Genomic DNA, 13,800 nt, shown 5'->3' with positions numbered 1-13,800 from the left:
ACCCTGGTGACTAAGCAACTATCTTGTTCCTTAAATCCAACAGCACTCAACAGGTTGTTCTGCTGATATACACTACAAATCAGGTCAGGAAGTATAGACTATTATTACATGCAACTGTTCCTGAGAGACTGATAATGAGACCGGGAACTAAAAGTACAAAAGCCTCAGCTAGAAGAGACTCGAATGAAAGGATCCCAGCTCTGCTCCCGCATCTGCAGGTAGAAAAAGAGACGGCAGACGGGGGCATACTAAGTTGTTCTACTCCACAAGCCAAACAGAATAACTGTCACAGTATTTACTACAATTTAAAGCAAAATTCCCTTTTAAGACACAGATTACATGGCTTAGTGCAACAGGCCCAAACATGAACCTGAGGGATCACAATCGAACACGCACAGCTAATATATATATTTTTCTCAGCAGAGTAGCCAAGAAGGATGCAACTCTTCCTTTTTGCTACTGCTGGCAACACTCTCTCATTTCTCTTAAGGTTTTGTTTTGTTTTGTCTCACAGATGGATCGGTTACTTGTAGCCCTCACTTTTCAAGAATTTATTCTGTATAATCAGAGTTCTCAGACTAAATGTTGCTTCTGTGGTTCAGAAAACTGTGCAAGGCTGATATTCTCATGCCACTGAAGAGAAAAGGATGGAAAATGTGAGAGGTGGGTGCTCTCACTCTCATATCGTTTGGTCCTAAATGTGGCACAGCATGTACCGATCAGTTCCTTTTTCAGTTGACAAGAGACTTAAAATAAGGTCTTCCTAGGCAAGAGGGGAGGCATACAGAGTATATGGGCACACAGAGCTAGAGGTAACTTGGGAGAAATCCAGTTATTAGTAAGTAATTACTTTTCTTTGAAAACTGCATGAGAGAGACACTCCCAGGTGTGGCAGCCTGGAAGAAGGAGCTCCAGAACGGGGACAAAAAGCAGAGACCACTATGAGCTTAACACCACAATATATTTTAAATTGATGAAATTATGACCAAATCTTGGTGTTGTTATTCTGCAGCTCTCATCTGCAGATGGGAGACAATGCAGTAATTGCAATATTTAAGAAACAAAACTCTGATATTATTACAGGGAGATAAAATGAGACTGAACACTTCTAGGGTTCACTTCCTATATTGGAAGAGTAACCACCAACCATCCAACTCGCTTCTAGGGTCTTTAGTGAAACACAATTTCCAGTTCAAAATGCAGCATATTTTTGGTTGTAGATATAAGAAAAGATGTAAGGAGATATAAGATGTAAGTAGATATAAGAAAAGAAATAATTTGCTTATGACTGATTAAAGTTCACAAAGCCTCTGACACCTTCAATTTCCCATTACTTTTAATGGCTTCTGCATTTTCCAAAATTGTTGTGATACCAAGACTATAAACATTGTTTATTCTATCAAAGGTGTACATAAATAGCAAAGGATCCACATTTAATCTAGACAGAAGTTTCCTCATCAGAAAGATTTCAAAATGTTCAATTTAATTATTTAAATATGCTTATTTTCAGAAAAAAGAACTTAATAGATTTAGAGAGAAGGGATACTTTTAAATTTAGATTGCTTTATTATATTGATCAAAATAAATTTGCTCAAGTACACTAGCATAGAAAACTCACCTTCCAGAAATTATCTACTTTGCCATAAACGAGAGATTGATTCTGCCTTTTGATGTCGTTAATGTGTTTAATGTCACTGGAATTCAGATGCTGCTCTACCACAAATCCAAGGAAGCTGTTATCCGGAGTGTGAGCTGTAAGACATGGAGCATATTCAAAACCTTTTAATGTATCAGTTAATGGTACAAAAGCATGAATGTTGTCAGAAAAGTAGGTATAAGGAGCAAATTAGTCAACAGATCACTTTTCCTTCACATTCAGACTGATGAGAGATACATTTGCTTGTTTATTATCGAGAATAGTTCTTACTGATTTTAAGTCCTGCTGCATATGTCTGCTGAAGTAAGCAGCTCTTTTCTGGCTTGTTTCTGACAATAAAAATTCTGTAGCTGGACCGAGGCCAATGATAATGATTTTTTGTGTGCTAAGCTTTATTTTATTATTAGAGATAAGAGAACTAGAGATAAGAGAATCCAGCTTGACAATCTCAGAGACGCAATGCCAAGAATTTGAAAAAACCCTGGATTTCTGCTTGTGAACAAAGCTGTATCTTGCTCAATGTCATAATTAATTTTAGTAAATTTCTTGGGTTCGCCTCCTGTATTGGAAGGGCAACCACCAGCCACCCAACTCACTGCGTATTATCTATCCATGCTAATTACTACCCTACAAAATCACACTACACAGATCCAAATACAAATTTCACCGCCAATTCACTCAGTTATATCTATCTGAAAACACTGGACGGTGACAACTGAAGTTGGCAAAATTGTTGTTAATCCAGCACCCAGACAAAAAAAGTGCATGCGAAAGATATGCAATTTAGTCGTAGTTTTCTGTCTTACTTTCAGCCTCTGTTGCCCTTTTTCCAGCAGGGACATCCAGTAATACTAGCCACTGTTCTGCTCCTATAAAGACACAGACCTATAGGCTCATTAAAACAACATTTTTTTAATTGTTTTGTTTGTTTATGTTTTTTTTTTCTCTTTTTATAGACAGGCTGTATAATTCCAGGGATGGACTCCAATATTCAAGGCTTCAGATAAAAATCCACCCCTACTATATAAAAATTACTCCAACATGTCAGATTTTTGCGCCTCTCTAAAATGTGTCATAACCTCACAAGTCTACGTAGAAATAGGCGGCAATAAACACTAGAAACTCCTCTATAATCCTCCCTTTTAAATTCTGGCACGCAAGCTGACAACTTCTTACTAAGCACACTTTGCAAAGTTAATGAACCCCCAAACAAACAAAACCCCAAGGACAATGCCCCAGGCACTTACGATACATGCAATGCTAAACCTAAAGTCAGAGTTATAAAAAAAAATAATAAAATTCTATTGCAATTATGAGGTTTTGCTTTTTGATTCCTGAAAATCAGCCAACTGGATAATGCAGGAGAACAGAGAAACCATACACAGTGGACACTTCCCCCTGCCATTACATTTAGTCTTTCAAATGACAATTACTCTTTTTCACAAAAAAATGCCTCAGCAACAGCTCGGCACTCACTTAGACCCAAGGACTTTTTAGAATTTAGCATAGCAAATGGCACATTGCAAATATGCCTGAAAAGGGGCATTTTTTCCATCTTTTCATATTTTTGGATGAGAGATTGCATTCAAAGCAGAGGCAAGGCAGTACACACTCAAAAGAAAAATAAACCTTTGTTAAAGTTAGCACTTAGAACTGGTGGAATTCAGTGCCTCAAACATCACTGACGGGAAGCAGTCAGATGGATTTTTATGCAAGATCATGCAGTTTTAAAAGTACCAGTGCTTTTATTTTGCATAAAAGGCTTTAAATAAAAAAAACCTTAAAGGGGGAAAAAAAGCCCTCATGGTTCTGGAAGGCTCACAGAAGTCAAGCATTTGGTAATATGCCACAGGTTTGAATATGGCCTGCTTGTTGCTCAGCAATAATTTTCTGCCCTTATAATCAGAGTTCTCAAAACATAATAGAGTCTGGGGATCTTGGGAAGCCATCCAGTGTTCCAATCTGTCATAAAATCTTTACTGATGCATAACATGCACTTTTAATAACAAGCCTATAAAGATGGTGCTATCTCTGCAGCAGAGAAGAAAAAACAAAAATTAACTTTAAATGTCACAAAACACGCTGACTCTTCTGCACCTAGTGCAAAAAGAAGCAAAATCCTTGAATAGTCTCTAGCTCTGGAATCACTCGTGCTTCAGAATGAGTTTCCTTGCAATCTATTTACCACTTTTCCTGCATAGAAATACCCGCAGTCATTTCCAGTAGGAAAAATTGGAAATGGTTATTTATTGAAATTCCAAGATAGTCATACCATTCTGAAAATTCATTATGAAGTGATTTGCTCTGAACAAGAGACTGTAACAGTACTCTATCCTGCCACGACAGAGACCTTCTCTATAGAGAAGATTTACTTTCTTCTGCATTTCATGGGGTGGGATTGAGGAGCGCACACACAGCACGCAGCTGTACCACAAGTATTCAAGCAACTATTTTCCAAATGCATCATCACCCTTGGTCCTATCTTGAACAGGACCTTAACACACAAATTTCCCAACAGCTGGACTACTTAAATACAGCGGAATTGAGCTTTCAGCTCCTTTTCCATTTAGGACATAAACCAATAAATATTAGCAAATCATGTGGGTACAGAACAAGCTCTGCTTACTAATGTCCAGACACAAACTCTGCAACCACTTCCAAGTCACATTTCCCCACCGCACGTTTTGTTACTTGCTTCGAAACAACTGTGAATGCCGTCTTTTATCTTTTGAACAACCTTCACTTATATTTGTCTGGAAAAACTTGCACAGCAAATGTTGACAGACAAAATAGGCCCCTCTCAAGAATTTTACGGGGCAACAGAAATCAAAAGCATGTCAAGCAGACAGCCGCATGTATAATTCTGCTACGAAATGCAGAAAAGTTTGAAAGATTTGACTATGAAGGCTGGTGAGAGAGAACTGTGTATGCTCTGGCCTTGGTCTCAAGACAGGGACCACCATCAAACTTTGGAGGTCAGGCTGGTCACTACCAAGTTTTTCTTTACAGACTTGGGCTGAGAAGTTGCTGCACACAACAGCATGCACCTTCTTCTTCCCTAAGTCTCACTTAGCCTCAAGCCAGCCAGCTCTGAAAGCTTTCTGCACCTTTCAGAGATAACAACTACTATTGAACTACCACTACAACATGGAAGAGAAAGATCCTTTGATGCTAGAACCTAGTGCCATAAAGTCAACGACTTTAGTCAAGTCAAAAACCTACTAGGGCAGGTCACAGTAATCATTTAATCTGACCTAATTTATATACAATTTATATTTTTTGTGTGTTCTGTTTCTTTTTTAGTGGTTTTTTTTTTGTTTGTTTGTTTTTTTAAGATATTTAACGGTCCTTCAAAGGTCTACATCAATGCTGAAAACTACTACTTGTTTTTCAATAGCTTTGTACAGTGCTGGCAAATAAACGTGAATCAGTTCACCTCACGATGGATGCTCACAACATGAAAACCACCTAGCTGAAAAATTTGAGAAATCCACAAAGAAGTAGAGACAAAAAATTATTTTTGTGGAGTTTCAGTTATTAATCTTGAGTGCAAAAATTAGCGAAGGAATTGCGCTGCTCAGTTGTTGAGGGGAAAAAAGCAGAAATACAACATTGTTAAACTTCAGTTTAACATGATGAAATGCAAGAGTGCGGTTTATAAAAATGCAATCTAGCAAGTTCCTCAAAAACACATTGCTTCATAGCAGGATTTGAGAGTGCAAAACTAACAAAAGCAAACTCACTGACACTTGAAGGAAAAGCCAATCACAACTTTCCACAGGTACCCTGCGAATAAAGTTCCCTACCATTATTTATATTCAGCTGATATTGTTATTTTGCAGTTGCTGGATCGAAGCATGACAGAGCTTTTGCATAGACTACAGACACTTATTGACGCTTACGATACTGTCCACTTAGCAGCTACGTTTTACTAAACCATGAATTTGTCTTTCATAATACAAAAATCGTTCTCAATGACAACGTTCCTTTTTAAAGCTCTGAAATATTTATAAACACAGGGATACTTACGGAACATTGTATAAAACTGCTGTGGATTAAGGTTCCACTTTCCCCATGGTGTCTTGTGGCCTTTAGACTGGGCATAATGGGCATGGTTAAACTCTGGTTCAGTTCCAAAGGAATCCAGAACCCTTAGCATACACCTAAAAGAAAAAAAAATAATTTACTGTAGGTACACATGCATATGTATATATAAGCATGTGTGTGTATATATACATAGTTATGATAATTAAGAAGATGTGTTTTGCTTTCATTTGCAACTGTGGATGATTTATAAACTGAAGGTACATTTCAATTTCAAACATTTCTGTTCGTATTACATTTCACAAAGACATTACGATCAGCAAATTCAAGGATATATCAGACATTCACATAGCAACCCTGAAGCTTATTTTGGGTTTCTTTGTTCTTACATAATTAAGTTATACTTTAACGTCCAACTAGAGTTTCTGGGAATGCTACTGTGGTCACCTACATTCCTGGGGCTCTGAAGCCGAATTTAGGCAGAAGAAGAGAGGATTCTTCATCTATTTTCTAATGTTCTCACCCATTACCACAAAATCAAATGCAACAGCCAAGGGCCACATGCCAAAAAGATCAGAGCAGAATAGCACTTTGTCTTTAGACAATTGTATTTAGTCTCCAGGTTCTGACTTTTGGGTCAATTAGACCTACTGGAGCACTGAAGACAGTTAATTTGCTGAATGCTCGCAGTCAGACAGACCATTTATTTGTTTATGAAACATTTTGTCACAGACTTCTGAAGAAGCAATGCAAAAGTCAAATGTCTGCAACAACCAGTCTACAACTGAAAGAAACCTTGGCATTGGATTACAAAGGGTCTGGGATGTCAGAATCACACTCAGTCCTTTATTTAAACTCCTGTTAATTCCTTGGGAAAAAAACTACTTCATTTATGAGTGGCTCCTTTCGAAAAAGGGCCATAGTACACAAGAGGCACAAAAAGTCTCAGTAGGAATAAGGCAGCACACATTCTAGTACACGCATTCTAGAAGTTATGTTTCCAAAATGCAGCCTGCCAAACCTTTGGCATGGCTTGGACAGGAGCTTTCCGGCTGTCATACCAACCATTGCTCTACTCCAAATGAACTGGGTTATAAGGCTCCACAGCTGCTGACCCAACACCATTCTTCAGCCCTCCACAAACAACATTTTCAGAAAAGACTTACATAGGACGTGTTCCTACATCATGGGCCACTATGTTATAAAGACATGAACTCTTATCACTGCCCATCATATCGCTGGGCTTGTACGTGCTAAGGAAGAGACACAACCTCACGGGTGGCAGAGAAGGGAGGTAGCTGCAAAAGTTACTATTAAAAATGGCTATATTTCTCAGTCTTCAACATCTCCCGTGCTCCAAGCCCATATATGTTCTGTTCAGTAAAACACTAGGATTTTGGCTTTAAAACGTGAAAGAATTTAGCCCCCAAAAGGCAAGAGAACTTAGCTCCAACTAATTTTCGGTTTTAAAAGATGAAAGAATTTAGTCCCAAAAATACATTTACATATTTCTTATATGTTGCTCCTTTCTCTAAAGTACCTATTAAATTGGGAAACAGAAAAAACCCTAGCAACTTTTAAACTCTCATATGAAATGCCACCTTTGTGTTTGAAAGTACAAATAGAGCAAATTTATTTTTATTTTAATCTTCACAGAGACCTTTCAAGCAAAAAGAAAGTCAAAATATACAACACATTATGATTCACCAAACAACAAAGCTGACAGATCAGTTTCTGTGCCCTGTTTTATGTCAACTGTTCTCAATGAAAATATTTTACAACAGTGGCAATTATCCCTGCATCATACAAAACACTCCAGCAGGACCAAAACAACTTCTGCACTGATGAATCATTCAGTAATAAAAGCCCTCTTATTTCTTGGCAGGCCTTAAAACAAAATCCTTATCAAATATACAGCTTTTGGGCAGGTACTTGAGTACAGGGGAATGAAAAATGAGTGAAAGCTACTGAAAAACTGCAACATTACTGGAGTTTGGCGAATTATATATGTAAGGAGCACGGCAGCGCATGTGATCAGCTCAAAGGGCTTTGTTTCTTCTCTTTTTCCTGGATTCAGACGTAAGGTATGTAGCACCCATTGTTGAGAGGGACATGTGTAACTATGTCCAATACACAGGGTCTCTGAAGCAGTAGGACAGGAAACGTGATGCAACGGAAACTAAGCTAAACCAGGAAGCAGGGAAAACAAAAAATATTTATAGGATTCAGGCATAAAGTAAGTTGGAAAAAAGAAAAAGATCACAGGAGAAAGTGCAAGTGTGTGCAGAAATGGTATGAGAGGATCAAACGCTCACCATTTGTTTCACTTTGCGATTTAAATTTCTTTCAATTGAACTATTTTAGAACAACATTTTGATCTTATATATAATGTTTTAGCATTTCTAAAGTGAACTAATTATATTGAAAAAAACAGTATTTTTTTTTAAAGCAGGGATACATTTCAAATAAAAATGTTAATTTAGTGTGATTTCAACTTTAGTTATTCACTCTGTTTCCTCCTCCCTCCGAAAGCATCACCTAGCTTTAGCAGGAAGTTGCAGAGAATTACAACATGCCTTGGAATTGGTGTCAGACTGATTTGTCTATTCAATGACTAATTAAAAAGAGGATTGGTGGATAGCAAACTACTTACAGAAACATCCATATTGCAGTTTTCTAAGACATTAGAAGTGACAATTTTGGGGCTCATAATAAAGACTTAAACAAAAGTAACCCAGGATTAAGACCATTTTTAAAGCACCTGTTTTTCCTTAAATATTGGGCATAATTGAGGTTATAATATTACTCTACTGACTTCATCTTGGTCTACACAAGCAATGCTGTCCAGCAGGTCAAACAAGCTGGTCAAAACCCAACCAGTTCTGGTTTGGAAGCTCTGTAGGTGTGCTGAGCTCAGGCACAGCAACGTGCCAGCGCAGATACACAGATTCCCGACTGTTTCGGCTCATGTCCGGCCAGCTCAGATGATGAACAGGTCATATCTGCCTGGAGAAACCCTTGCAGACACACACATTTACTTTCAGGCCACTCAGTACTTGCATTTAAAATGTAAAAACTTAGTCAGAAAATAAGCCTCCTAAAACAGATGTATTCTAGAGAACATGTAAGAAGCAGGAATGTTGCTCATTTTTCAGGATAGCTGTCATGTTAATTTATTTCAAGGTTAAAGCCAGCTGGATTTCTGGCATATGGGAATGAGTCATTGCCAGAGAGACTGTAGAAAAATGAAAAAAATACCAGATTCTTATATGCCGTACGGAGGATGGAGGTGCTAAGAAAGGCAACGAGCTGCACTCCTCTAACTATATTAAGCTACTAATTTTTATGTTGCTTCGTTGCACATAAACTGCATTCAAATATCCAGACTTCGGAACTGAAAAATATAGCACATTCCGGCATTCTTCTGCCTGAATAAGGTGCACTCAAAAATGAGATCTGTTTTGCTGTACTCGTGGCTATTTACAGCACCAATTACAGCACAGGTAAAGCATGAACTACCAAAAGTCATTGGTGCTAGAGATCTCAGACGTACAAAACAGTATTTGAGTTGTTCAGAAACACTCACCCCTCAGAGCAGCAGGGCCATTCTTTTGAGCTAGCAGTTCTAGAAACCTGATTTGCAATTACCAAACACGTCCTCAGGGGCCAGGTTCACTCACAAAGATGATGAAGGACACTCTTATCAAGAGACTGTTCTGAAGGCATGAGTGTATTCTACCACTCTATTCCAATCTGAAGTGACTACACAAGTTTTTATTTGTATTTGAGTCTGGTCTGCATAAACCAGACTGAGCCGACCAGCATGTCTGCTGAAAAAATATATAGCATAAAACAAAACGCTTCTTTCAAGACAAAGAATTATTCCTACTGACAATAAATACAACTGAGTGAGAAAGTGAAGTTTGTAAAGAACAAGGGTTGTAAGACAGCTTTATTTGTGATAATGTTTATTTTACTGGAATGAATTAAACAAAGATGTGTAATTATGCTTACACTGGACCTGCTAGTTTTAACTTAAAAATATTTTAATAACAAAATTTATGAGGTAACTCATGATGTTGAGAGAAAAAAAAAAGATTGCAAGAGGATTCTCAAATAGGACATAGCCTGCACGAAGCTATGAATTAATTATTCTACTCTAATCAATTCTGGTAGTCTCTGCTAGACTCTGGACCCCATTTTGTACACTGAACTTGAAGAAATTATTAGAGAGATTCCCAACAAATGCAATAAGCTTGATGAAAGATCTATAAAACCTGAATTATAAGGAATGATCCAAACCTCTAAATTTCTTTTGAAGAAAAGCAAACTGAAGGAAAATCAGTATATAAGATGTTCTAGAAGCTGGCAGAGAGGGGAAGGAAGTAATTTATTCCCCAGAACCATAATAGAATAAGCAGTAACGACGCGCAGGTTGCAAGAAATTGGGCCAAGAAAAACATTTTAAAGAAAACTGTAACAATATAAAATAACGGCTGGGGCATCTTTTGGAGTCTCCAGTAAAAGATTAAGCAAAAATCTGTCAAGAAGGACAAATACATCCAATCTACTTTTCAGCAAGGGTATGGACTAGATGAGGTCCCCTTCCATCCCATAAAATGCAGTGTTGCAGAAGAGAGGCATTAAGTAATTTTTTTCTTCTTCAAAAGCCTAACAAAAACTCCTATACTATCCTAAGGTATTTATTTAGAGTTAATTTTAATTCTGCTCTCCTAAACCAGAAAAAGTTGGTCATTATGACAAATTAGGAATCAATGAAAAACAGATTGACAATTTATGATTTAATGATTCATGAAATAAGCAAGAAAAATTGAAGAGCTAATCTAATAATCTGAATGTCATGGTGTATTTCCATATCTTCATTACAGAATATACCAAGTGGGAAATTGAAAGCAAAAGGGAAGAAACATTTTAAATTTATAAGTATGGTTTTATATCCTGACCACAATACTGTATGTAGGTGATCGCCTGGTGACAATTACATCTGGCAGGCACACAACCAACTGTAGCTCAGTGGAAAATGGGATTATCTTTATTAGCAGGCTCCTAAAAACCAGAATATCCGTTTACTCCTCTGCTTCAAAAAAGAGAGTAAGAATAATCTAATCTGCAACATTGATCACAGTACTTTCATTTAAAATTACGCTGAAAAGATCCAATGCTCTAGAAAATCCTGAGGTAGAAAGAAAACAATTTTTCTGCCTGCAGTGAACGCCTTTCAATACCTTCCTTCAAGTCGGATTTACTGAACTTTATGGATCATGAAACACAGCTAATTCGATTAGGTATAGAAAAATCAAAGTCAGTAATTGAGATTTGGTTTTATTTCATGCTGCTATGTATTCGTACAACACACGCGAGGCTTGCTGATTTAAAGTTATTGACAAAGAGAAATGCGGTTCTAGAACTGCAGACACTAAGAAGGCTGTATAAAGTAATTTCTTGACACTACCATCTTCCATTTCTAATGGAAAGATGTTTATAGATTACAGAAGTAACAACAACTACAGTTACCAGATTCATTCTTTAGACCTACCCCTGAAGACAACTCTCTGCCCAGCATTTTAAGGGATGGAACAGAAAAAATTGCGTTGTGGTTGTTGGGTAATAGAATTAAAATAGATAAAGCTCCACAATCATCAATCCAGTATGGCTACAAACACTAACAAACAAAACATGCCTTTGGTATTCCAACTATACAACAAAATCCAATTATCTCTCAACTCATCTACTAATTTACAGAACAAAGTGTGGGGATGAGGAGAAAGGTAAAGAAGGGAGGGAAAGAAAGGCAAAGATGATGACTCAACAAGATAATATAATTCAGTAAGATTAAAAATGTCTGAATCCAAGAATCCCAAACTTGCTGTGTGGGATAAAGATGGTATGCAACAAACAGGTAATAGCCCTTTTATTCCTAAGAGTGAAAGACAACAGAGAACCACATTTTTAGTTTTAAATAAATTCAAATTCACATGGATGTACCTACCTCAGTATTTTGACATATGTTATTCAACAAAAGCTCTTTAACAAAGCAGTTAAGAGGTCAAATACGTGTTACACTTACTGGTAATGCACCCAGGATGGACCAAGGGTTTTCTTAAACTGAGTGAGTCCCACAATATCAATGTAAATGAGTTCTACAACTTTATCCCCCTGGGTGGGGCAGCCAGATCTGTTACCAACAACTTTCTTCATAATCCTAAACAAAGAAAGAAGGAATATGGAAAAACATTACTTTCCAAATACCTTGAATAGATGCTGTAATACTATTTATACCAAGTATTCCCCTTTACAAAAGCGCCTTCCTCTAATTTTTTCCAAATCAGGAACCACGTGAGAACATTCAACTGCTAAAGATGCTCAGCATTTATCAAAGAACTGTTTATACATCAGTAAAGAGCTCATTTTCACTAGAAACCTCATCTAGTTTAGACAGGGGAGTAATATGGTTGGAATGTTTAAAAATAGTGTGCTCTGAAATTATTTGAAATAATTTCTGACTTCTATTGACAGCTTTATAATATAAGAGCCCTCTATGAAATGATGCTGTCATGTTTGTTATAAAAAAGTGAAAGCTGCGGAAAAAGCGTATGTGCTCAAGCTTAAAAGTGGTGTTTTATGCCTAATGCTGAACTAGTATGGCAAAGCAAGACAAAGATGAGTGAGGCAGCAATATGACCTAACAGAAGCAATTAACTACATCAAAAGTAACGTGTTTGAAGGATTTAAACCTTCATTTTAAAATGAGACACTGAGTGAAGAATAGCAGAAACTGAAGAAGAGGACATAGTCTCTAACATTTCCTATTGCAGGTGGTTAAAGCACCTGGAATGTTAAAGAATAAGCTGCTTAGTTTGAATTTTACAACATTCATTTATGAAGTCTCGGGAGCCTGAAGCTACAATGAAAACACATTATCCTTTTCATAGCACATATACTTAGCTCATGAAAATAATCTTATCGTCTGTTTGAGTGAATTATCACTTTCATTTTATGCTTCAAGAAATTATATACTGTTAATAGAAGCTTCAAGAGTTTACAATTCATTTTTTTTATTCCAGTTTCAAAAGTGAAAGTAATCTCCTTACTCCTTGAGCTCTGCCAGTGAAGCTGAAATCCTGATGTCATGGCCCAGTAAGTAGAGAGATGTAATTAAATCACTCCACTGGACTAATTCACCAAGTGGGCCACCGCTAAACGCATTTTCTGCAATTTTGAATCCAGATTCTTTTGTCAAAAGCCCCAGATGAACAAGAATCTGGAAAGGAAAGTCATATGTTAGAGTTATCAACATTAAACATGCAACTATTATATCTCACAGCATTTTTTCTTTCTATTAAACTACAACTATGGCCAAAAAAATCAACAAAAAAAATCCATTACTCCCACCCCAATAATTTAATTTTGCAATGGATCTCTAGAACAGTAATTATAAGAATGTTACTGCATTGTTTTGAACTATTATCTGCCACCAGATCAGTAATTAAACAAACACCCAAAATCGGCATTATTGACAAAATAATCTGTAATTCTGCACAGAAAGTTGTTAACTCATTTTGATTGAATAACCATGTATATTCCCAAGTAGGATATACTTGCTTATGTAAGACAGTATAGTTAAGGAAGGATATACTGTTGTGAACATTAAGAATTTGGGAAGACTGCTTAAGAGTAGTAGGATGCTTTCTGAACCTCTCCTCTCCCTTGCCAATGGAGAGAGCTTTCTCTGTAGTTCCTTGAAATCTGTGCTTGCCTTTCTAATGAAGCACAGGAATTCCAAACACTTTACTACATACCTGGACTGTGACACATACGATTGTCAAATATAATAACTCCCAAACACCAAAAACCTTTTCCCCTCACTCTTTATAAAGAAGAGTATTCAAAAAACCATTTTGTTCTAATCTCTTGCAGCTCCCAGAACCGAACCGGACATATTAAAATGAAATCATCATATCTTTTACAGAGCAACCTCAAAGGACTTTTAAAAGTAAAGAATAAGCCCCAGAGCATCCCAACGAAACTGCCTGTGCAGGACAGCACTGCTTCTGTTTGTTCTTGAGTTCACGTATTCT

General features: G+C 37.0%; 1 protein-coding gene across 2 annotated transcripts in view; it reads right to left on the bottom strand.

Moving 5' to 3' along the window:
- Nucleotides 1-13,800, bottom strand: part of MGAT5 (alpha-1,6-mannosylglycoprotein 6-beta-N-acetylglucosaminyltransferase) — a 129,711-nt gene that overhangs the window by 32,895 nt on the left and 83,016 nt on the right. For both annotated transcript variants that reach the window (XM_074595015.1, XM_074595016.1), the window contains 4 exons: nucleotides 12,814-12,983; nucleotides 11,790-11,924; nucleotides 5,687-5,820; nucleotides 1,619-1,752 (listed from right to left, as the gene is read on the bottom strand). In XM_074595015.1, coding sequence (XP_074451116.1) covers nucleotides 1,619-1,752; nucleotides 5,687-5,820; nucleotides 11,790-11,924; nucleotides 12,814-12,983 — 573 coding nt within the window. The remainder of the gene's footprint in view (nucleotides 1-1,618; nucleotides 1,753-5,686; nucleotides 5,821-11,789; nucleotides 11,925-12,813; nucleotides 12,984-13,800) is intronic.

Source organism: Larus michahellis, chromosome 7 (genome assembly GCF_964199755.1).
Source record: "Larus michahellis chromosome 7, bLarMic1.1, whole genome shotgun sequence".
NCBI classification, from domain to species: domain Eukaryota; kingdom Metazoa; phylum Chordata; class Aves; order Charadriiformes; family Laridae; genus Larus; species Larus michahellis.
The sequence above is the reverse complement of the archived record's forward strand: the minus strand, read 5'-3'. Positions and strand labels throughout refer to the sequence as shown.